Consider the following 26,645-nt stretch of genomic DNA (forward strand, 5'->3'; position numbering starts at 1 on the left):
CTGAAAAGCCCCAAAGAGGAAAAAACCCACTATCTCCCATGCAACTCATTGCACATTTAATCAACTTTAGTTAGGAAGTTTTCCTTTTATCAAGTCTAACTATACCTACTTTGCTACCCACTAATGTCAAGCAGAAAAACACTAATTCCTGTCCCTAGCCAACCATGTTCAAATCCGTCCTCAAACTCACAAACTCACGTCTCTTCATCCTCTTATCCCCTAGAGGTCACAGGTCGGCTGATCAATGCCCATACTAGAATATGGTATCTAGATTTTAAGCACAGGAGGCTGGGGTTAGACAAAATGGTGTTCCAGGTATAATGCCGGAGAAACGGAGGCAAGATGGATATTGAACAGTATTTAATAATTTATTTGAAAGGGAGAGATTTACTGGGACCAAATGGATCCATGGTTTGGTCCCAGGGGAACTGTGGCATAAGACAAATATCAAAGAATAGGAAAATGAGGATGTGGTTTGTATGGATGCAGCAGGAATCCAGGAGACAAAATAAAAAGAAAAATCAAAAGAGCTTAGTAACTAAAGGAGATTTCTAGCTTGTAGCAATCCTAATGAAAGGTAGGGAGACTTTGCTTCACAATAGTATGTTTTGATGAAATATTATTTGGATGAAAGCAAGTCATTCAAGCAAGACATTTCCTCCAAATAGACATAAATGTAAAACGGGACTACTTAGAAGTAGGAATAAGACTAAACTGTCTCCCAAAAGTAGTTTCCCAAATATTCTTCAATATTTTTACCCTTTTGAGACTCCAATCAATCAATAAAGATCTACTGAGTACTTACTATGTGTTAGACATTATGATAAGTGATGGGGACACAAATAAAAATAAAAAGATAGGCCCTGCTCTTGGGGATCTTCCTTTATTCCTATGTGAATGTCTTTCCCACCAGGTCTACTCAATTCCTTTCTATTCTTCAGTCTTAATAAAAACACCATATTCTCCATGATAACCCTCAGCTAATACTCTATACTCTCATAGTATTTTGTATCTATTTTACTATATTTTCACATTATATACCTCAAATTACTTAGTCTTACCCTTTCCTATTAGACAGTAAAGTCTATGAGACAGAAGCTGTGTCTTATTCTTTATGTCTCTTACAGTGTTCATCTAATTCTATTATTTTAATCTGTTTTTCCAGGCTGGAATTGTCCATCTTTGTAGACAATAATCTCACTCATTATCCATTTAACTTAGATTGGAGGATATATGGGATGTTCAAGGAGGACTAGCACTTCTGGTGTGAGAGTTTACGAAGCTCTTTTCAGGGCTGCTCATCTGCCTTTGGTGTCCACCTGCTTCCACCAATGGTCATCTGTGACTATAACATGCACAGTAGCTATACTCAGTAAAACTCTCTTGGCAGACAGCTAAACCAGTTGGAGGGTAAGAAAGTTATCGAACTTGTCGGTAAGTTAGGGGGATAGCTACCCCAAGTCTGTGAAGACATTCCCTAGCTGAATGGCCAGGAGAGAACAATTTGTTCCAGTGGCCATGAAGGTAGCTGGAATAGGCAGTGGTGGATCCCTTAGAGTTCGGTCAGAGTTCAAAGACACCCAAGGTCATCTCTGCATCCCTGGACACTGCCAGTGGTCTAGACTTTTGTCTTATTACTGGATCTGTGACTCAGGAAGAGCGAGTGAAACTGATGAGTTGTGCAACAATTTATGCATAAATCAAGACATCAAAAAAGAAGGATAAACAACTCAAATACAAATTCCTCTATAACTGATTCACTACCTACTCAACCTCCAAATTCAAGTTGATCCAATCAAAGCTCTTGCAGACCACACCCAAGTATTCCCCACCTCCCACCCCTACCCCCTAATGGAAAGGAGCTAAGGTGACTCAACCCACCTCCTCATTAAAAAAAGTCAACCTTTACCTGGAAAGGTCCAAATGATATACTGTCAGGCCAAGAAGACATATCTAGGTTAAAGCCCTATTGGCCCTCACTCTGAACTTTGATTATTGAAAAAGGCCAATGACCCAATTTGTTACTGTTAACCTAACTTAAAAATTGATCACAATTAGAATCTTGTTGCCCAGTTTACTTTAATTTTCAAATGTAATAATTGGTTATTATAATTATTATATCAGGAATAATTATTCTATTGATAATTAATAATACATTGGTTATTATCAAGGGATAGGATCTGGGAAACCAGTAACTGAAATAGCCCCCCACGGAATAATGCTGAGTTCACTCACTGGTGAGATAGCCTAGCTGGAGCTTTTTTCCATGAAGTTCTACAATCAGTTCTACATCTGATTCACCCTCCTAGCTTTCCTTTCTTCAAGGAGGAAAAGTTAATTTTTTGTCTCTTTACACCTGTCTTGGGGTGCAGTTTTGTGTTCAATGTGATAATTTGGAAATAATTGGCAATACAAAGCCCAGATAAATCTCCCGGGGGAAATCCCTTGGAAGGATTTTTCCCCCTCATAAAAAGACTCTCAGTGGAGACTGGGGGAGTAATCAGAGTGATACTAACACTCTTCAGAGTTTATGAGGAATTAAGGAAGCCATGTCTTTCCTAGTTGGAGGAGTAATGACAAGAGTAAATTAACTTAAATCCCATTACTGACCTGAAAGATTTTTTTAAAAATAGTTCCATTACTAGTGTTTAATATTATCTGTTTCTTTGCATAAATCAAGCTATTTTCATCCCACGACCTGATTCCTGGGGAATTTTACCTATGTGTAAAGTTCAGAACAATAATTTCTCTCTGCTTCCTGAATCTGGCCAAGTTAGAAAGCAGACAAGAAAGAAAGATAAAGATCTAAAAATCTGCAGGGAATTTATGGCATTATAAACTAGTCAAAGACTAAAATGTAATTTCTCTACTATGAATTTCCAAATTGTGGTTCAGCTGCTTTTATAAATACTAAAATAACTAAATGAGTTTTGGGATAGCATTCTGTATAATGTGTCTTATAGAAAATGTAACAGGATGCAACTATGTAAAACCTTTCTTTTTTCTATTCGAAATTAAAATCATTTCTATATGGTAAACAATTTAACAGGTTAGTCATCTTCCTTTCCTAATAATTACATATTCACATATAAGATTAGGTCCTTGTGGTATTTTAATTTTTTCAATAAGATGGGGATGAGGGGAAAATTAGACTGCAAATATTTTTCCACCTTAAAAAAATTTTTTTTAAATTAAAAGCTGTAGTAAACTTTGAGAAAACAGGATCAGATTGTTTTCTCCTAGAACTTGTGTGTGTGTGTGTGTGTGTGTGTGTGTGTGTGTGTGTATGTATTCATACATATACATTTAGCTTTCAAATGTTTAAATGGGAAATGAAGGCTTTGGGTCTGTTTTACTAATGAATTCTCAAAATTGAATGAAAAATAGGTATAAAATTGATGACTGTCAATAAACCAAAATTGTTTCCTTTTGATAAAAGAGAAAGGCTAATTTTCACAAGTCAGACCATAAAGGATTTCTTTTTTAAGATTTTTTCCTTCAGCCTTTTGTTGGCAGTGTCTACACGAGATTAGGGTTTACATAAAAGAAAAGAAACTGCTACGGATGTGTAAAAGCTTAAATTCTCTAAAGTTTTGGGTGAATAATGGTTAACTGATGTTTGAGTTGGTTACTGGAAAACTAAATTTTGGTGGATGTCTTTAATTATATTAATCACTTTTGTAAAAGTTTATAACAGAATCATCTAAGAATTTCCACAAGTAACCTGAAGCAGAGAAGCCCCCTTCAGAGCTTTTTTGAGAACAGGGCCATTCCAGAATGTCAAAAGGGGATGTTTTCAGAAAACAGACAACTCTATGAGATATTTGAGCTCTAATATGATGTACTGACAAAATGGAATTTGGGAATGGGTTACTAAGAAAAAGAATGAATGTTCACTCTTCCTCATTTCTTCTCTATACACTGTTTCTGTAAGGCCTATTTATCAAAAGGGACTGTCCCCAACAGAACATGTCAATGCCTCATTCACAGTAGTTTCATATCAAGGAGTAAATGGTTATAAGATTAGCAATCCCCTCTCAAGTTACTTCTATTAAAGTAGAATATCTTTATAAAATTTCTTTAGTCCCTATTCTTATACCCACCCCTTTGCTCAGGCAACCTTCAGTCATCTGAGTCTCAGTTCTATTATTTTAATTTCTATCTCAACTCCAGCATTTATTCACCTTTGCAACTTCACCCACCTCCCACTCAACCCAAATTTAAAGTTCAATCAACTTGGGATATTCCTATGGGAGAAAGCATAGAGGCCAATTAGAAGACTATTATAGAAGTCTGCACCAAGCAACAAACATTTATTAAATTTTTACTACATTTTGCTCAAATCTGAAAGTACAAAGAATGGCAAAAATTTGTCAAGCACTCCATAAATATTTGTCGATTTCTTTACTCCTACTTTTGTATATAAAGTCCTAGTACCTAGAATCTTACCCCACTGCCTCTTTTCATCCTGATTTCCTTACTCCTCCCTTTGTACATAAGGTCATGGTGCCTACAATCTTACATACTCCTTTGCCTCTTTCATCTTGATTTCCTCGTGCATAGAATCTTACATACCCCATTGCCTCTTTCATCCAGTTGATTTCCTTATTTCTACCTTTGCACATAAGAGCCTACTGCTTAGAATAACTCTCCAGCTCTGACCAAAGCCTCTTAGAATTCTTAGCTTTCCTACCAGGATCAGGTCAAAACCGCCCTCTCTTAAGTTTCAATTCGTGTATGTTTATTTATGGTTATTTATGGTATGGTTTATTATGGTATTATTTATGGTATGTTTATTTATTTATCCATATATTATGGATATATGTCCAATCCCCACTATAAAACTTAACTCCTTGAGAACAGGGCCCGATTTTCCTTTTTTATCTGTATCGAACGGACAGATATTAGGTGCTTAACAAATGTTTCTAGAATGAACCGAAGAGTGTAAATGGCAGCTATTTAAAGCAAGTTTTGATTAGGGGAGGAAGAGCACAGAAAGGGCTCGGGTCACCAAGATGTCAAGTCTGAGTCAGCTTCTGAGGAAAGTGGAGTAAGTTGTACAAAGTTTTCTTAACTTCGCATTTTGCAGAGAAAAAAAACTGGGAAGGAAAGGGGAAGAGAGGAGAGAAATCACCACCAGCTCTTAACGCAAGCGCTCCAGAGGACGACGGGTTTGCAGCGTCCCCGAGTGATGAAATTTAGGCTTTGGGAGGAAGAGTGGTCCCGTCCGCACACATATTAGGGCTACCTGCGTTCAGAAGCCCTGACGTGCCGGTCCGACAGCTCCCCGCGGCTGGGGTTCAGCCGGAGCGCCCGTGCACCTCCGAGGGCTCGCACCTCATGCCCTTTGCACGCCAGCACAGCTGCACTTAAGAAACCGCGCACCTGTGCACTCCCGGCCCCCGCACAAGTGCAACTCCGTATGGGTACACTGGCCCCACGGTACCCGCCTCCCACCCTGGCTCCGCCCCGTACCTGGTAAATATCCACATTCCCGAATCCTCCGCAGCAGTCGTACCCGGCTGCCCAGCCCATTCTGGTCCCGCCTCGGGGGTTTCCCGAGCTTCCCCCCGCCTCCTTCTCGTCCGCCCGTACACCCCATCGCCCTAAGGCCACCGCCACTCTGAATCCGGGGGTCAAAAGGATCCCCAACCCATGCACTCCCCTAAATTTCTTCATCCATCCTCACTGGGGCTTTCCTAGTTAACCCCCGCCGCCCGGGATCACACTTTACACGCTTTGCGTAGCGCCTTCTGGGAAATGTAGTCCGCTGCCTCCCCATCCTCCTTAGGCTTTCACGAGCCCAGAAGTCATTCTTGAGAAGATGGAACTACGAGTCCCAGGAATTATGGAGTGAGCTCTTCCCCACTCTCTTTTAAAGAGAACTTCAAAGGTGCGTCTTAGATGCCCGAGAGCCACCACGTGTCCTTCGGTCCCAGGCCAGCTGCGTCGGGTCTGGGTCCGAAGCCGGGACTCACCAACCCCCGCCCATCCGCTCTCTCCACGCTCCGGAGCAGACCTTCGGGGCAGAGGCCCTTCTTATCCTACCTGGGGTTACTGACCTGTTGTCCCTCTCTTCTGACGGTGATGGGATTGGAAGGCTAGGATAGGGGGGAGTAGATATAAATAACTTCCCCTGCGGGAATCGAGGAGGTGGACTTTGTCCTGGAAAGAGCCCCCTCCCCCATCCTCTCCACCTCCTCCTCCTCCTCCCCCTTCCATCCTCCTCCTCCTGCGGGTGTTTGGCCTGGGGACGTGCATGCCTAGTACAAACTGTCCCAGTCAGACCCAAACTGATGACACGTACCCTCGGCACCGGGGAGCTGGCTTCTCCACCCGCCCACCTCCAGCTCGGCCTTAGAAACTTATTCAGGGTCTTCCTTTCAGTCGGGGACACCCGGAGCCAAACTTGCATTCTGAACGAATGCCAGAATCTCCAGGGGCAACTGTCTATCAATTTCTTTGGGCTAGGAGAAAGCAGCAAAAGCATTCAGAAAACACTTATTTCGCCCAATTTAGGACGCAATAATTAACCTCAGTCTTTGGGAGTGGGTTCCTGGAACGATTGAATGCCAGGAGGCTGACAGCTTTTTGGAGATGGGAATTTGAAAGAAGAGGAGGGAACTAGCAAGAGGAACTGCAAAAGGGAAAGGTTGAGGTAGGAGATCTTACCTGGATTGTGATACTACCAAGACAATCCTATAAGTTTTGACCTTTTCTCTCCTCCTTGTCTGGACAATGTAAGCTGCTGGAGTGCAGGGACTTGGTTTATGTCTTGGAATCCTTATGACCCAGAGAAGTACCTGGCACTTTGCAGATGCAATTTGATTGAATTGTTGAATTTTGGAATTGTACTTAGGAAATATCTGAGTATTTTCTCTCCCCCAACTAGTCGAACGCCTTGAAACCAGAGATCGTTATTTTAATCTTTTTTTTTTTTTTTTTTTTTGTTTCCAATAAAGACTTATTGATCAATTAAGGATTCCACCTTTTCCTGCTTCCTTACCTCTGCCTCCTGGCCAGTTCCCATAGTAGGTGGACAAATGAACTTGTTATCTGACAGACCACATACACTGTGGATAAAGTCCTGGAAACTTCAAAGCTTCTTTCTCTCTTTGCCCCAGTGTCAACCATTGACCATGATACTGAGCACTGGAGTAATCTCAATTGATTTCCTTGAAAAGAAGGGAGAGGAGGAAGAAATAATCGGTTGGAAGATATCCAAAGATTCTTAGGTTATGCTTCATACTTCTCAATAGGCAGAGATCTAGGAGGCAAAACAAAGGTTATTATATATGCTTCAGCAAAGGCCCAGAATTTTTAAATAATTCTGGACACCCAAACATGTTTCTTAAAATTTATATAGTCTCCAGTTACATCAAGCAAATGAAGAAAAACAATACAATTTTTGGATTGTAGATGTGGAAATTTACAACTACTGATTTACATTAAAGATGTGCATGTGTGGTTTATATTTTAAAGAAAGTTGAAGAATAAAATCACATCAGATATAGTTTATTTAAAAATCTTTTAACAAAGAAGTCTAGACTTTATAGTCAGTGAGAATCACAATTTTTTTACTAAAGTTTCTTATCTCAATCAAAATAATTGTGAATCAGGAAAATCTCAACAACTAAAACATTTTTCTGGCAATGAAAGTGATCTTGCTGTAAACAAATCAGTAGTGGATAAAAAGAAAAAAACTATTACACCACCACTATATCCTCATGTGCCAACATCATTGGAGACCTGTGGTCACTCTTTACTTAACTTGCCTCTCCCAAGGCCCCAACCCTTGCCCCTCATTCCCTAAGGTCTGAGCCAAAGTTTTTCTGTTAAGTTTGATTTTTATCTCCAAATTGGGAAAAGTAAATATTAGAGATCAAACTGATGCAACTAAGTGTATCCAAGCTCTTCTCTTCCACCCACTCTTTCTCTTTGTTAAAATTTCAGTCATCCTTTCTCAGAAATTTAGTGCATAAGTTATAATGGCGTCCTACTCATTCAAGTGAAGAAGTCTTCTTTAATCACTGCTGGGAAGCAGCCTTTGTTTTATCATAAAACCATTCAATTTTAGACTTGCACTTGACCTAAGAGCTCAGTTAGTCCAACCTCTTGCCCATTGCAGAACTCCTGCTTGAGAACCTCAGTGACTGGATCATGTAGTCTCTGCCAAACACTTCAGACTCCGCAGTCCTTTAAGTTGCTGAACAGTTGGAGTTCTTATAAAGTTTTACCTTTTATCATACTTGAAATCTGCCCTACATAACTCTTAGTTTTTCTTAGTTCTGCTTTCTGAAGCTGCTCAAAACAAGTCACCTTTCAGTTTTGCTAGACACCTCTTTTAATATTTTCAATTTGATTCAGTTGAATTAATATTTATTAAGCATCTACTAGTTAAGAAAGGCCCAGTGTTAGGTGTTAGTAATACAAACATAAAATAAATAACAATCCCAGGCTCAGGTACAGAATGTAAGGACATGTTTATGTTCTCAGGAGAGACAAGAAGTTTATACAAATTATGTTTGATAAAAAGTAGGCAATGATGAGGGCAATGGAGAGATCCAAACAAAGTATACTAAGAAAATCTTCAAAGAGAATGAACACATTTAACTGGAATTTACCACCACCCCCCCAAGGAAAAAAAAAAAAAAAAACCTTCCACAAAGGAAATAGCATGGGACATGAGCTTTAAAGATAAAGATTCCAAAAATTGGCTTTGAAGAAATGAATTCTTTTATACAGAATTGGCATGCTGAATTTTGGGATCAGTTAATAGTTCAATTTGGTTAGAATCAAGCATTCATGAGAAAGGAAAGTCTGTTGGAGTTAGGTCACAGAAGGCCTTAAATGACACATTAAGAAATTTCCATTTTATTCTAGCAGTAACAGTGTCATTAAAAGTTTCTGAGCACATGTAAGTCTAGGCCTGAAGATTATTTTGGCAAACTGGATTAGAAGAGGGACTGGAAGTAGGGGAAAAGGTCAGGAAGCTATTGTCACAATCCAGGCAAGAAGTGACAAGGGGCTGAATTTTAAACAGTGAAGGTGAGTGAAGAGGAGAAAAGAAATGCATTTCTCTAATGAATAGAATTTGGTAACTGATTTGTTGTGAATAACTAGAGAAAGAAAAGGAAGTTGGGATGATGGACAGTTTAAAATTTTTTTGTTTTTATTTCTTATTTTTATTTTTTGGTGTTTTGTTGTTGTTGTTGTGCCACAGTTCTCTTTTGTTGTCCTGTATCAGATTCCCTAAATTGGTTCTGCCTCAGTCCCCTTACTTGCAAACCCACCCAGCCTCCGGCGCATTATGACTAATATAACTCAGAAGTTATAAATTGTCAATGTGTAAACTCAAAAAGAGGGAATCTAGATTTTCGGTCTGTAGTCAGACACTTTCTTAACTCCTAGTTTGTTAGAATTTATAATAGAAGTTATGTTAGAATCTACCCCCCAATCTGTCAGAACTGAATTAATGGTTCCTGCCTGGAGATTACCAGAGTTTAGCCTCTACCCTCCTTCCTTTGTTTAGCTACTGTGTATAAATATGTCATGGGAACTCATGCTGAATGCTGGATTCTTGGAGATGATAGTCTTATTCAGCCCTGGGACCAAGCCATGGATCCATTTGGTCCCAGTAAATCTCTCCCTTTCAAATAAAATATTAAAAACTCTCTAATCTCTATCTTGCCTCAGTTTTTCTGGCATTACATTTTGTTTTGTTTTTTTGGTTTTGAGGATGGGCAGTTTTAAGAGGAGAGTAATAAGTTCTATTTTGGATCTGAGTTTGTGATAGCAGGAGATTCTCTAGGTGAAGATATGAGATTGGACCTCAGGGGAGAGTGTTAAAATAGATACATAAATTTTGAAGTCATGAAGTGGAAAGAACACTGGAGTCGAAGTTCTTCAGTTGTGTACAACTCTTCAAACCCATTGGATACTAATGACTCCAAAAGTCTTTAAGAAACAATAAAACAAAATCAAAAAAATGAAAAGAGAAGAAAACTTGAAAGATTTCATTGGAAAAAAATAACTGACCTAGAAATTAGATTGAGGAAAGGCAATTTAAGAATTACTGGACTACCTGAAAGTCATACTATTCCTCCCCCACCCCCCAAAAAAAGTCTAGACATCACATTTCGAGTTCATTTGGGATTTTCTTGGCAAAGATATTGATGTGGTTTGCCATTTCCTTTCAGGCTCATTTTACAGATAAGGAAATGGAAGCAAACATGGTTAAAAGTGACTTGCCCAGGGTCACACAGCTTAATAAGTGTCTAAGGCCAGATTTGAATTCAGAAAGATGAGTTTTCCTGACTTCAGACCTGATATTCTATCTACTGTGTCCTCTAGCTGCCAGGTTCAAGTTCCCATTCTATTACTACTTGTGTGAGACCTTAGGAAAGTCACTTAATATCAGTTAGAACTGCAAAGCCAAAATGGTGGAAGAGACCCAACAATCCAGCTGAACTCTCCCAATAATTTTATTTATTCCCTCCAAACAATTTTAAAATAACACCTCAAATTGCATTTTGGGTCAGCAGCACCAACAAAAGGTCAGAGACAGACACTTTTTTTCAGCCCAAGAAAACTTAGGAGGTTCACAAGAAAATGTTGTGAATGACACTGAAGTGGGGAAGTAGTTTGGAGCATAAACTGTGACAACAGTGATGGCAGACCTTGGAGGCAGCTTTGAAAGTAGCAGTGAAGGCAGCAGCTTTGGGAGTTCTCAGCTCAGGGTGGCCTGTATGGGGAGAGTCTGGCCCCCCCTGGCTTGATTCCCTCCTTGTCAAGATAAGCCCCTCCATTTTTTTCTCCCTCAGTCCTATAGAGGGGATACCCCAAGCCACTGGAGTAAGCTTATCTGAGTCGTCATGACTTCCATGCTCAGCAAGTATTCCTTGACTGGGGAAATCCAGACTTGAAAATTCTTGCAATTTTTGGCAAAGTTCCTAAGGAACCTTTACCACCTTTTCTTCTTCTCTGGAACACCAGAAGAGACAAAGTGCTATGGGATGGATTTTTGCAAAATTTTATGGCTTTTGGCAAAGCTGGGACAGTTCTCTTTCATGTCACTTTTGTCTATCTCTATGCAGAATGTCTGTGTCATCTTTATTCTATGAGCTAGATTGTGTTACCTGGAAGGATTTAAAATGCACCCAGCAAGAAAAAGGCTTCTATGCTGGAATGCTGGGAAATTTTCTTAAGAAATCTAACTTTTTCCTGTGGACTAAAGTTCTGGTCAAACTGGGGACTACAGAAACAAAGCTAATTAAATTAAAATAACATCTTAGCAGATTCTTAAAGTTTTGAGAGGAATGATTAGAAGTTTAGCAATTAGTCATTTTAAGATGGCAAGAAAAATTCCTGAAACATTGGGGATAATTCCAGGAATTTACCCCATTCTAAAAGAAAAGAAAAAAGAAAAAAATAACAAACTAGGTAAATAGCAATTTTTTGTTAACCCTTCTTTGACTCCCATCTTGTCCAGAGTCCTTCTCTGTTTGGGAAAGCATCCAGAAAGTGTTAAGGGACCCTTTCCGACCTACTCCCCAGAGTGGTCCTGAGTGTATCTCAGTTGTGGGGATTGCTAACAAGACCAATATAATCCAAGTCCCTTTGTTTGCTAACTCTTCTCATCTCAGATCAAATTAATAAAAGAGAATGTTAAAGTCCTGTAGGGAAACTCAAATTCTGCCTCATCTGTAGAAATAGGATCGCACACAATCTTGCCCAAACACCTCCCCAACCCAGCTTGGGGAAATGGGGATGGAGTGGAAGTCAGGCTTCATGGTCAGTATTCCCTGAGTTCTGGCACCAGTCACCCCAGCCTTCAGCAGGTTCTGTCCAGGAATTGTCTGGGAAGAATGCAGGTACCTCTGGCAGCACCCAGCATGGCAGTGTGAGGTTAGAAAGTACGTCAGCCTCTGCATTTGCTAAGTCCCCCTTCTCTGTTTCAGTTGTGGAAATGCATTAACTATGTAATCTATGAAAATTATTTTATCTCTGCTCAGTTTTCTGATTTGCACAGAGAAATAATAATGATTGTTGTTGTGAAGATCACATGATTGCAAAAGTGCTTAGCATAAAACATGCTATATGAATGTTAACTGCTTTATCGGATATAATTGTCTCTTATTTGATAACTTTATAATTTTTTTTAGATAAATGATTTCTATGTGTGTGTAAAGTATCTTGGAAATTTGAGATATTTATAATTTGTTATTAGAGATAAAATCTCTTGGGGCATTAATTGATTTTTTTTGAGTTTTTAATTTGATTGCCTGATCATAAAGTCAGTAACCCACCATTCAAGAGAAATGCCATAAGTTACTCAGGGGAATGGCTTCTTGAACTGTCATAGGTAGATATCTTATCTGGACAAGTCTCTGCTCAGGAAGGAAGCCTTCTGACTCAGTTTCCCAGTTCTGTTTTTTTTGTTTGTTTGTTTATTTTCCACCTGATTATTCCTGAGTCTGGCTATGAGGTGGAATTATTACTGTATGATTGGTTGGCAAACAGATCTAAGGATGTTTTATCCAGTCATGTATGTGCTCTCAGGCTATTGTTTTGATGCTATTATAATCATGTCCCTGCTTTATCTTCTTATAGCAAATTTCTACAATCAGAGCAAATGATCAATAGAAGCCATGAGCCCAGTACAAGTATTCTAGGGGACACAATGGTTTTCTAACTTAGATCCTAAAGATGCTTTCCTTTGCATACCTTTTCATAAAGACTCAACATTTCTCTTTGCCCTTGAAAGGGCAAATCCAGGGAAACTTAACCCCCACCAATTAACACGGGCACTCATGTCCATTACATGGAGATAGTGCATGGCTTCCACGACAGTCCCCATATTTGGACATATTTGGACAGGCCCTGGCCATCCAGTGTGTGGATGATATCTGGATCTACAGCCCCACCAGGGAGGCTTCTCTAGCTGCAGCCATACAAACCCCTAACTTCTAGCCCCGCTCCTCTCACCCAGGGCTATAAAGTTTCTTTGTCTAAAAAGACCCACTTGTCATCTGCTAGTCACTCCCTGAACCTTTGTGTACTTTCCTGGACATGGCTGGATTTTATACCTAACTTACTTTAGTTATTACCCAGCCCCTCTAGGATTCTATTCAAGGCCCTGACACAATTCCTCTCAAATGAGAACTCTGATCAGACCAGGGTTTTAAGACCCTGAAAGTTAAACTAATCTTTTGCCTGGGCCTTAGACCTACCTAAAGCCTTTTCTAACCACCCCCACCCCCCAGGTTCAGAGCATTTGCCTTCAGAGATTTAGAATTGGGGAAAGGACACCATGAGGGGGATTCACTTCAGACCAAAGAAAACAAGGTTGCAGATTCAACTGCCTGTGCTGCTGCCCATTTGCCCTGACCATGGCACTTTAATTCTTGTAACTCCCTGATTCTTACAGCCCTTCATGTAGCTCCCAAGAACAGGCCCTTTGCTAAAGAAAGGGGGTACACCCTTTTCTCCTCTGGGAAGTTTCAAACACCCTCAGGCCAGCTTCTAACCCCAGAAGCAAGCCAGTGGGAACTTTTTTCTGGTTTGCCCAGCTTCTTGCCGAGTGACAATGGCCCAGACTTCACTTCTCAAATAACTCAGAAGTTGGTTGGAGCACTTAAGATTACTTATTATCTCCATTCTGCAGGCAGCCTCAATCTTCTGGAAAGTGGAGAAAATGAATCACCCTCCAGCGAATCCTTATTAAACTCTGCCTGGAGATTCTAGAGAATTGGGTGAAGAATCTCCCATTAGGAAGGACCATATACAGTCATTCTGACTACTCCAACTTCAGTCAAACTTGAAGGTTACCCCAGCTGGACTCATGTTTTAAAATTAAAAGTGCTACTTCTGCTACTTCTTTTCCCTTAGACATTCCTGAATATTCCTATGAACTCACAGAGGACCTGAAACTGCTTTTCCACAGGAGTCCTGCAAACACTGGAAACACACTGGATAGAGAAGGGTGAAATTGTCTCTTTCCTTTTCTCCCTCACTCTAAGCTTTCTTTCTTTCTTGTTATTTTCCACTTTTTCCAGGTGTACCTTTAACAACACTGAGAATGAGAGCTTTGTTCCTAGTATTTTCTCTCCAGCTCTCTTGATGTCTCTCTGCCAGTGGGGAGGTAACTCCTTATTTTTTAGTCAGACTAGGGAGCTTCGTGGGCAGTGGGGGCGTTCAGGATTGTTGGGTGTGCCCTCAGTGTCCTCAAGGCAGCCCACATACGTGACCTGATACATATTTACAAAGGCCCCATTCCCAAATGTCATCTACCCTGGAGGCCACCCATTTGTACTAGCTACCCCCCAGGGGAACTACTCTGACCTGACTGTCCCCTGTCTTCTTGCTGGAAATGATCTCTTACCTACATATCTCAACATCTCTGTCACAGGTACAGTAACTGTCACTAGGACCCATAGTTACATTTCAGATGTTGGGACATCGGTTTGTACCATGAATACTGTTAGAGCGAGTGAGTGCAACCCCCCCTCACACCTGCCACAGTTTCACCTTGGTAACCTGTACTGACTGTACAGGTGCCTCAAGGGCTTGCTATACTTAGGACTATGAACCATCCCTGGAAATAATTGTAGAATATCTGTTCCAAAATCATTCTGGCCAACTCACTCATGATGTTTCTAGGATCACCTTCCTTGAAGCCTCTTTATAACCTCCTGAGAGCTAACATTCCTATTGGTAAATTTGTTTCCTCCAGACTCCAAGCTATGAACTTCCAACTATTTGTTTACCTTGAATACTATCGGCTAAATGATTCTGACACTCAACATCCTCTGGATGTTGCCGCCAACTTCAAGTTGCATGTGTCCCCTTCCTCAGTCTGGACCCCATTAGGCAGAGGCAGCTTTTCACCCCTTATCAGCATGAAGCAGCTCCAGATGAGCTCTCCTTCCCAAATGAATTTGGGGTACAGATTGCTTGAGAGAAGTGATGGAAAATAGATTCCCCCTCAATAATTTTAAGATCCCCTGCCTGTAGTAGGGTGGTTCTGTTCTAATAATCTGTCTGTGATTATCTTCTGGCTTTGGAATCTGTGATCCCCCAACTTTGGAGTACTATTGTTCTTGCAATCTTGTCTGTCAATGATTATAAAAGTCTTCTGGCCTAGGAATATAATAATATTTCTTCCCTTAGCTTTAGGGAAAATAGATTAATGATCCTGAGACTCTGATCTTAGAATACTATTGTTCTGACAATCTTGTATGTCAAAGATTTTAAAGTCTTCTGGCCTTAGGATAATCCTAGGTTTGCTGGTCAGTAATAACCAAATTCCTGAGACTACTCCTTAATTCTACTTCTAGGCCATAAAATTAGCACATTAATGACACAAAGGACTAGCTAAATTTGTCTTCTTGTTCCAGTTCTTTGCTAAATTCTTTGAGAATTTAGCCCGATTCAACTGGCATTACAATTATAATAAACTTTGCCCCTTGACTTGGAGATAGTTTCAAGCCTGCAAATTCTTCTGAGACCCCTCACGACACTAGTCTGTGACCTCCACCTTTTTGGAGTCCCTTCCAAACTTCAACTATTTTAGATTCAGTGGGTAAAATAGAATTGAATTTGAAAAAAAAAATCCACTGATGACCTCAAGAACATTATACCCAAATTTCAGAGCTCCTAGTTCAGGGAGAAAATATTGCAAACAGTCAGAAAGAAACAATTCAAATATTGTAGAATTACAGTAAGGATAACAAAAGATTTAGCAGTTTCCATATCAAGAAAACCAAGGGCTTAGAAAACAGTATTCCAGAAGGCAGAGAACTAGAGGTACAATCAAGACTAACCTCCCCAGAAAAGCTGAGTGTAATCCATCAGAGAGAAAATAATTATTTAATGAAATAGAAGAGTTTCAAACATTTCTAATGAAAAGACTAGAGCTGAATAAAAAATCTGACTTTCAAACACAAGACTCAAGAGAAGCATAAAAAAAGATAAACTTGAAAGAGAAATCACAAGGGACTTAAACACAGTTAAATTATTGACATTCCTTTATGGGAAGATTTTACATGTTAACTCTTAAAAACTTTATTATTAAAATAATTACTAGTACAGTTAGAAAGAATCTACATAGATAAAGGATATAGGTATGTGTTGAGGGGTACAGAGATAATAGAGATGCACCTGGAGAAGGGAAAGGGAGAGAATTTTCTTATATAAAAGATGTGTACAAGAAGAACTTTTATAGTAGAGGGAAAATGTATATACACATTCAGGTCGAGAAATCTATCTTATCCAATAGGGAAATAGGAAGGGATGAGGATAAGGGATGGGAAAGAAGAGAAAGTATAAAAAGGAGGGCACATTAAGGGAAGTTGTAGTCAAATGCAAAGCATATTTTTGAGAAAGATATACACAGATAAATAAGAGGCAGTAGGAAAACCTATTATGCTTCAGCTGAAATTTTAAAAAGTAACGATAGCAATCATGAATTCAAGCAAAAAGCAAAAATGTGTCTAATTAAAGAAGAGCCAGAAAAGCTACATTTTACTAAAACATACTTGGACAATGAAGTAACATCAAAATTTTTACAAGGAATTCCTTTGATAACGCTTCATTTTTGAAACAGGGAACTGAGTCAAATTTAGAAAAATAAAAGTCATTCTCCAATTTATGAATGGTCAAATTGAAGGAGTATTTCTCCTAGAGGAAATAGCAATAATTATAAGGTTCTCTGACCTTAGAATACTTCTGTTCTGACAATATGTCAATGATTCTAAAGTCTTCTGGCTTTGGAATCTGTGATCCCCAGGTTCCCCCCACACACCCTGCTTAGAATGCTATTGTTCTGACAATCTTGTCTATCAGTGATTCTAAAGTCTTCTGGCCTCAGGACTTATATCTGATGGTCAGTGATAACCAAATTCCTGAGACCACTCCTCCATTCTGCCTCTAGGCCATAAAATTAACATATCAATGACATGAACTGGATAAATGTGTCTCCTTGCTTCTGATTCTTTGCTAAATCTTTTAGGAACTTAGCCCTCTTCAATTGGCATTACAATTACAATAAACTTTGCCCCTTGATTTGGAGATGATTATAAGCCTGCAAATTCTTTTTTTTTTTAATTTTTATCTTATAATAACTTTTTATTGACAGAACCCATGCCAGGGTAATTTTTTTTACAACGTTATCCCTTGCACTCGATTCTGTTCTGATTTTTTCCCCTCCCTCCCTCCATCCCCTCCCCTAGATGGCAAGCAGTCCTATGTATGTTAAATATGTTGCAGTATATCCTAGATACAATATATGTTTGCAGAACCAAACAGTTCTCTTGTTGCACAGGGAGAATTGGATTCAGAAGGTAAAAATAACCTGGAAAGAAAAACAAAAATGCAAATAGTTCACATGGATTTCCCAGTGTTCTTTCTTTGGATGTAGCTGCTTCTGTTCATCATTTATCAACTGAAACTGAGTTAGGTCTCTTTGTCAAAGAAATCCACTTCCTTCAGAATACATCCTCATACAATATCGTTGTCGAAGTGTATAATGATCTCCTGGTTCTGTTCATTTCACTTAGCACCAGTTCATGTAAGTCTCTCCAAGCCTTTCTGTATTCATCCTGCTGGTCATTTCTTACAGAACAATAATATTCCATAACATTCATATACCACAATTTACCCAGCCATTCTCCAATTGATGGGCATCCATTCAATTTCCAGTTTCTTGCCATTACAAACAGGGCTGCCACAAACATTTTGGCACATACAGGTCCCTTTCCCTTCTTTAATATTTCTTTGGGGTATAAGCCCAGAAGTAACACTGCTGGATCAAAGGGTATGCACAGTTTGATAACTTCTTGGGCATAATTCCAGATTGTTCTCCAGAATGGTTGGATTCGTTCACAACTCCACCAACAATGCATCAGTGTCCCAGTTTTCCCTCATCCCCTCCAACATTCATCATTATTTTTTCCTGTCATCTTAGCCAATCTGATAGGTGTGTAGTGGTATCTCAGAGTTGTCTTAATTTGATTTCTCTGATCAATAGTGATTTGGAACACTCTTTCATATGAGTGGTAATAGTTTCAATTTCATCATCTGAAAATTGTCTGTTCATATCTTTTGACCATTTATCAATTGGAGAATAGCTTGATTTCTTATAAATTTGAGTCAGTTCTCTATATATTTTGGAAATGAGACCTTTATCAGAACCTTTAACTGTGAAGTTAACTGAAGAAGAACTTTTAACTGTTGAAGATGTTTAACTATGAAGATGTTTTGTTGCTTCCCTTCTACTCTTGTTTGCGTTAGTTTTGTTTGTACAAAGGCTTTTTAATTTGATATAATCAAAATTTTCTATTTTGTGATCAGTAATGGTCTGTAGTTCATCTTTGGTCACAAATTTCTTTCTCCTCCACAAGTCTGAGAGATAAACTATCCTATGTTCCTCTAATTTATTTATAATCTCCTTCTTTATGCCTAGGTCATGGACCCATTTTGATTTTATCTTGGTATATGGTGTTAAGTGTGGGTCTATGCCTAATTTCTGCCATACTAATTTCCAGTTATCCCAGCAGTTTTTATCAAATAATGAATTCTTATCCCAAAAGTTAGGATCTTTGGGTTTGTCAAACACTAGATTATTATAGTTGACTATTCTGTCTTGTGAACCTAACCTTTTCCACTGATCAACTAATCTATTTCTTAGCCAATACCAAATGGTTTTGGTGACTGCTGCTTTATAATATAATTTTAGATCAGGTACAGCTAGGCCACCTTCATTTGATTTTTTTTTTCATTAATTCCCTTGAGATTCTCGACTTTTTATTGTTCCATATGAATTTTGTTTTTATTTTTTCTAGATCATTAAAATATTTTCTTGGAAGTCTGATTGGTATAGCACTAAATAAATAGATTAGTTTAGGGAGTATTGTCATCTTTATTATATTCGCTTGGCCTATCCAAGAGCACTTAATATTTGTCCAATTATTTAAGTCTGACTTTATTTGTGTGGAAACTTTTTTGTAATTTTGCTTATATAATTCCTGACTTTCCTTTGGTAGATAGATTCCCAAATATTTTATGCTGTCAACAGTTATTTTGAATGGAATTTCTTTTTGTATCTCTTGCTGTTGGATTTTGTTGGTGATGAATAAAAATGCTGAGGATTTATGGGGATTTATTTTGTATCCTGCTACTTTGCTAAAATTATGAATTATTTCTAATGGCTTTTTAGTAGAATCTCTGGGGTTCTCTAGTTATACCATCATATCATCTGCAAAGAGTGATAGTTTGGTTTCCTCATTGCCTACTTTAATTCCTTTAATCTCTTTCTGGACTCATATTGCAGAGGCTAGTGTTTCTAATACAATATTGAATAATAATGGTGATAGTGGGCAACCTTGCTTCACTCCAGATCTTAACGGGACAGGTTCCAGTTTTTCCCCATCTACATATTCTTTTGAATCACCTCTTAACCCCAGTATGTGACCCCTACCTTTTGGGATCCCTTCCCAAATCAACAAAACTAGAGTGTACCAGGACTGAAAATCAGGAAGACTCATCTTTCTGAGCTCAAATCTGCCTCAGACACTCACTAGCTTTGTGATCCTGGCCAAGTCACTTAACCCTGTTTGCCTAGGTTTCCTCAGCTGTAAAATCAACTGGAAAAGAAAATGACAAAGCACTCCAAGAAAACCCAAATGGAATCATGAAGAGTTGGACATGAATGAAAAACAAGTGAACAACAACACATATGAACAGGCAGTTTTCAATAGAGGAAATTAAAGTAATGGATAGTCATGAAAAAAAATGCTCTAAAGCAGTAATTATTACAGAAATGCAAATTAAGGCAACACTGAGGTACTACCTCACATCTATCAGAATGAAAAAATGCTAGAGAAAATAAAGGAAAATAGATAACTAGTGAATTGTTGATGGAGTTGTGTTTTAAGGTAGCCATTCTGGTGAAAATTTGGAACTATTTCCAAAGGGCTATCAAACAGTGCATACCTTTTTGCTTAGCTATTAGATCTGTACCCCAAAGAGATTATGATAAAAATATAGCACCTCTTTTTGTGATGGCAATGAATTAGAAATTGAGGGAATACCCATCAATTTGGGAACAGCTGAACAAGTTGTGACATATGGTTGTGATGAAATAATATTGTGTTATAAGAAATAGTGGATTCAGAAAATTCTGGAAATGTTGAGCTCAGAAGGGATCCCTAAAGGTTGGGGTCGCAAACCAGCGTTGTGAGGCAAAGTTTATTGTAATTATAACATTAATTGAAGCGGGCTAAGTGCCAAAAGAATTTAGCAAAGAACCAAGAGAAAGGAGACACCCTTATCTAGTTCTTTTGTAATGCCAGAGAAACTGAGGCAGGAGAGAGATTAGAGAGTTTTTAATATTTTATTAATGGGAGAGTAAGATTGACTGGACAGGACTCTCGTCTCAAATTGTCCAGCCCTGATCGGGGGAATCTCTAACCTTTATATACCTTTTAAAGACAAAGAAGAGGAAAAAAGAGCGGGAAAAGCCCAGCTGGAAAAGGCTATGAATTAAAAAGGAACCCAGAGATAAAGATGTCAGTGAAATATCTTGGAATATTTTAAGGGATGTTGTAAATTTCTCAAGGACAGAAGATAATCAGGAAGTCTACTCTCTTGTTTATCTTACTTGGGCTAACAATTAATATTCTTAGACTAATTGGTCCTCAGCCTTCATGGACCAGAGGGAGATTTACAGCTTAGGGGAGTAATTAGGAAGACTGAGACAAGGGAAACTTATACAAGGAAACTGAGTCAGGACAGTTAAAGAGAACTGTGGCATAACACTTTATGTCACTGATACTCTTGTTTATGGCCTAGATGTAGAACTCAGGAGTGGTCTCAGGAATTTGATTATCACTGATCAGCGGATCTAGGACTATCCTAAAGCCAGAAGACTTTTGAATCATTGACAGATAAGATTGTTAGAACAATAGCATCCTAAGTTTAGAGAGTCTCAGGATCACTAATATAACTTCCCTAAAGTCTAAGGGAAGATATATTATTATATTCCTAGACCAGAGGACTTTTATAATCATTGACAGGCAGATTGCCAGAACAATAGTACTCCAAGGTTGGGGAGGAGGAGACCTCAGGGTCACAGATTCCAAACCCAGAAAACTTTGGAATCACAGACATATTATTAGAACAGAAGCACTATAAGTTTGGGAGGCCCTCCCTAGTGCTCTCTCCCCTAGAAGCTATACTCCTTCAGAAATACTTATATAAAGGTAAGTGAGCAGAACCAGGAGATCATTGTACATAGTAACAGTAATGTAAATAAAACAATCCAAGGTAATTTCTCTCCAGAGAGATACTGATTAACTATGAGTGCAAATTAGTATAATTTTCTCACTTTCTTTAGTTTTCTTGTTATGTGGCTAATATTGCCAAATAGGTTTTGCATGATTTCTGTAAAATTCAGCTGGCATAAGTTTTAATGCTCTGCTATAAAATATAAATCAGAAACTTCTTATTCTGGTAACTTCACCCTTCACTGACATTCTGAAGAAACTGCCTAAAGGTCAAGCTTTTGTCTTGTAATTAGCTCCACCCTTTAAAAGAGGACTTTGGCAAGAATCTAGTTGATGATGGCTGAGAGAGACTGCCTTGTGATTGTCACAAAACAATCCATTTCCCTTTCCTTTATAGAGAGAGACAATAGAAGAATATAGAACTCCTGGGGCATAACCTCCTCTTCCATATAACTTTTGCCATATAACCTACAAGATTTCTTTCAACTTTTGTAGCAGCAGTGGACCTCTTTCCTTGTACATCTCAGCTAGAATATAGTCAGCACCAGGCTTTGTCACTTGAGGGATGACTAATGGCATTCAAAACCTCCTCTTCACTTGGAAGTTTGATTAGAGAGGGAAAGATTTCAACTTGAGGTATGGTCATGGGCTTCAACATTGACTGATGAAGGTCTGTTTAGATCACTCTAGAAGCGTTCAGTCCATCTCACCTGGATCATGTCTTTGTGTCTCATGAATGTGGATCCATCAGCACTTTAAGTCTTAAGCATCATAAAAGCACTTTAGCACTTTGGGTTGTTACTACCAGCATAAAGCTGAATTTTATCCATCTTTTTACTGAACCAAGAATACTACTTCTCTAGGCTTCACTTGCACTTGGACAGATGGGAGTTAAACACTACTGCAAAGTTGAAGTTGAAAATGGTATTGATAACCATTCTCCAATTGATAAATGGTCAAAGGATATGAACAGACAATTCTCAGACGAAGAAATTGAAACTATTTATAGACATATGAAAATATGCTCCAAATCATTATTAATCAGAGAAATGCAAATTAAGACAACTGAGATACCACTACACACCTGTCATATTGGCTAGAACGACAGGGAAATATACTGTGGAATGTTGGAGGGGATGTGGGAAAACAGGGACACTGATACATCGTAGGTGGAATTGTGAACACATCCAGCCATTCTGGAGAGGAATTTGGAACTATGCTCAAAAAGTTATCAAACTGTGCATACCCTTTGATCCAGCAGTGTTTCTACTGGGCTTATACCTCAAAGAGATACTAAAGAAGGGAAAGGGACCTGTATGTGCCAAAATGTTTGTGGCAGCCCTGTTTGTAGTGGCTAGAAGCTGGAAAATGAATGGATGCCCATCAATTGGAGAATGGTTGAGTAAATTGTGGTATATGAACGTTATGGAATATTATTGTTCTGTAAGGAATGACCAGCGGGATGAATACAGAGAGGACTGGCGAGACTTACATGAACTGATGCTAAGTGAAATGAGCAGAACCAGGAGATCATTATATACCTCAACAATGATACTGTTTAAGGATGTATTCTGATGGAAGTGTATCTCTTCGATAAAGAGAGCTAATTCAGTTTCAATTGATCAAAGATGGGCAGAAGCAGCTACATCCAAAGAAAGAATACTGGGAGATGAATATAAACTGCTTGCATTTTTGTTTTTCTTCCCGGATTATTTATACCTTCTGAATTCAATTCTCCCTGTGCAATAAGAAAACTGTTCGGTTCTGCACACATATATTGTATCCAGGATATACTGTAACCTGTTCAACATGTAAAGGATTGCTTGCCATCTGGGGGAGGGGAAAAATCGGAACAGAAGTGAATGCAAGGGATAATGCTGTAAAAAATTACCCTGGCATGAGTTCTATCAATAAAAAGTTATAAAAAAAAAAGAAAGAAAAAGAAAAAGAAAATGGCATTGATAAGGTATGGATTCTAAGGGAAATACAGCAATAATTTTAAGGTTCCCCCACCTTAGAGTGCTATTGTTCTACCAATATCTCTGTAGGAAATATAATATTTCTTCCCTTCGACTTTAGAGAAGATATATGAAGAATCCTGAGGCCCTCTGACCTTAAGAGTGTTAGTGTTCTGACAATCTGTCTGTCAATGATATTAAAATCTTCTGTCTTAGGATAGTCCTAGATCTGCTAATCAGTGATAACCAAATTCCTGAGACCACTCCTCAGTTCTACCTCTAGGCCATAAAACTAGCATATCAATGACATGAAGAACTGGATAAATGTGTCTCCTTTCTCTTGGTCCTTTGCCAAATTCTTTTGGAACTTAGTCTGCTTCAATTGGTGGTACAATTACAATAAACTTTGCCCCTTGACTTGGAGATGGGTTTAAGTCTGCAAATTCTTTTTGTTATGCCATAGTTCTCTTTAACTGTCCTGACTCAGTTTTCCTGTATGAGTTTCCCTTGTCTCAGTTTCCTTAACTATTCTGTCTCAATCCCCTAAGCTGTAAACCCCTCTCTGGCCCATTAAGACAGAGGACTATTTGCTCTAAGGTTATAAATGTTAAGTAGATAAACAAGAGAGTAGACCTCCTGACTCTTTTCTGTCCTCAAGAATTTACAATATCCCTCTAAAATATTCCAAGATACCTCACTGATATCTTTATTTCATCCTGTCTCTGAGTTTTTTTAGGATTTATGGCCTTCCCCATCCTGACAGAAGTTTTTCTGCGCTTCTTACCCCTTCTTTGTTTCTAAAAGATATTTAAGAAGTTGGGGTTCCCCCATTCATGGCTGGAGGCTGTATGCTGGATGCTGTCCGCTGGATTCTTTGAGTTGACAGTCTCCTCCAGCCCTGAGACCAACATGGATTCCTTGGTCCCAGTATATTTTTATTTCTGTCTGACTGGATAATTTGAGAGGAGAGTTCTGTCCAGTCAATTATACTCTCCCATTAATAAAATATTAAAAACTCTCTAATCTTTCTCCGGCCTCAGTTTCTTCAGCATTACATTTTGAGATACTTCATGACACTGGTCTGTGACCCAAACCTTTTGTGGTCCCTTCTGAATCTCAACAGCCTCAAGGTCAGCTATTGCCCTGATGGTGAATCACTTAACTTGAAAAGGCTACAAGCAGGGGAGATGGTATATGACTTTTTGTTGGCAGATGATTGTGCACTTAACGCAGCCTCTGAAACTGAAATGCAACCAGAGTATGGATCAATTCTTTGCTGCTTGTTTTGGCTTAACAATTAACACCAAGAAAACAGAGATTCTCCAATAGCCAGCATCCATTCATGGAACCACTGGTTACAGCAAATAGAGATATTTTGAATGCTGTGGATAAGTTCATTTACCTTGGCAATGCACTTTTCAGCTATATACACATAAATGATGAAGTTGACACATGCATTTGAGGTGATACTAGGTACCATGTGAAGTGATAATATGAAATAGAAGACCAAGAGAAAGGAGACACATTTATCCAGTTCATGTCACTGATATGCTAATTTTATGGCTTATAGGTAGATTTCAGTGGTAGTCTATTTACTGTTGTTTCAGGAACTTGGTTATCACTGACCAACAGATTATCTTTCTGACTGTTAATATTTGTAGGAGTATTCTAAAGCCAGAAGTAGGAAGTAGATTTGGGAGAGCCTAATCGTTCAATCTACATGAAGAAATCAAGTCATAGAAGTCTTATCACAGGTTACAAAGGTTTCCCATTTATCTGTGAAATTGCTCAAAGACTTAACCAATTCTGACTAAGCAAGTAGAGTTAGGTGATTAAGAAATGTGCTTTGGGGGAGATGACTTTTAAAGTATCAGAACAGAAGTGTGGGGGTGGCTCTAGGGAGTAAGGGGATGAGTGTAGGAGGAATTGGGGGGAGGCCAGGAGGAATCAAGGAGGATCCAGGTGTGATTTACCAGGCCCCAAACCAACTGAAGATATGTAATCAAGACAGTCTTAGAAGATGAAGACAGGATAGATGGATTAACAATGGAGCTCAGATGAGATGATTTAAGGGTTCTGATTTCACATAGTTCTATGCTAATAAGATAGTCTGGGAAAACTGACTTGATTTTGATTGATATTAGGAACAGGATGGGTACATTTTAGCAATTCCTGAGAATAAACTGGTTTAGAATTCACAAGCTGGTTTAGAATTCATTAACAGAGTTAGCTCAGTATTTAAAAGGCTCCAAAGGAAAGGAGAGTAGAGATATTAGGGGGCCTATCAAATTAAAGGTCTATTGAACTGTTGTGCTCACCTCGTTGTTGTATGCTTGTGAAACCTGGACAATTTACCAGCACCATGCCAGAAAACTGAATCACTTCCATTTGAATTGTCATAGGAAGATTCTGAAAATCTCTTGACAAAATACAGTACTAGATACTGAGGTCCTTTCTCAAACTAAATTGCGAAGCATTCAAACTGCTTCAGAGAGCACAATTCTTTAATTTTTATTTTATTTTATAATAACTTTATATTGACAGAATCCATGCCAGGGTAATTTTTTTTACAACATTATCCCTTGCACTCACTTCTGTTCCGATTAGAGAGCACAATTCTAAAAGGCTGGCCATACTGTTCGAAAGCCAAAAGCATGTTTGCCCAAAAAAAAGTCTATTTTGCAGAGAACTCACAAAAGTCAAACACTCACATAGGGGTCAAAAGAACCAATATAACTGGAACTGATTATGAGACATGGGAGACACTGGCACAGGACTACCCAGCATGCCATGTCTGCTTTAAAAAAGGCAATGTGCTGTATAAGTAAAGCAGAACTTCAATAGTTCAAAAGAAAAATGAAATGTGCAAATTTAGAGACACCTTCAACATACTCCAAATATTTGTATGGATTATTTGTGCCTGACCTGTGGTAGTACCTTCTGAGATCATATTAGCTACGATTAGATACATTATATCTTGACCTTAACATAGTGATGTCAACTTCCTCCACCCTTTCTGTTGAGGTTCAGAAAGGACCCGGAAAGTTGGGGTTCATAGACCAGTGTTGTGAGGTGTCTCAAAAGAATTTGCAGGCTTGAACCCAAAGCCAAGGGGCAAAGTTTATTGTAATTGTAATACCAACTGAAGTGGGCTAAGTTTCAAAAAAATTTAGCAAAGGACCAAGAGAAAGGAGACACATTTATCCAGTTCATGTCACTGATATGCTAATTTTATGGCTTACAGGAAGATTTCAGTGGTAGGCTATTCACTATTGTTTCAGGAACTTGATTATCACTGACCAACAGATTATCTTTCTGACAGTTAATGTTTGTAGGACTATTCTAAAGTCAGAAGACTTTAGAATCATTGACAGATGGATTGTTAGAACAATAGCACTCTAAG

General features: G+C 38.7%; 1 protein-coding gene across 2 annotated transcripts in view; it reads right to left on the reverse strand.

Annotated features, from left to right (window-relative positions):
* The window catches only part of PEMT (phosphatidylethanolamine N-methyltransferase), a 167,197-nt gene extending 161,201 nt beyond the window's left edge, over window positions 1-5,996 (reverse strand). Inside the window, exon 1 of one of the 2 annotated variants that reach the window (XM_051997600.1) lies at window positions 5,476-5,996. In XM_051997600.1, the coding sequence (XP_051853560.1) occupies window positions 5,476-5,679 (204 nt within the window). In that variant the 5' untranslated portion in view covers window positions 5,680-5,996. The remainder of the gene's footprint in view (window positions 1-5,475) is intronic. The other variant, XM_051997593.1, reaches the window with a different exon arrangement.
* Window positions 5,997-26,645: the final 20,649 nt, after the last annotated feature.

The sequence above is a fragment of the Antechinus flavipes genome, chromosome 1, assembly GCF_016432865.1.
Source record: "Antechinus flavipes isolate AdamAnt ecotype Samford, QLD, Australia chromosome 1, AdamAnt_v2, whole genome shotgun sequence".
NCBI classification, from domain to species: domain Eukaryota; kingdom Metazoa; phylum Chordata; class Mammalia; order Dasyuromorphia; family Dasyuridae; genus Antechinus; species Antechinus flavipes.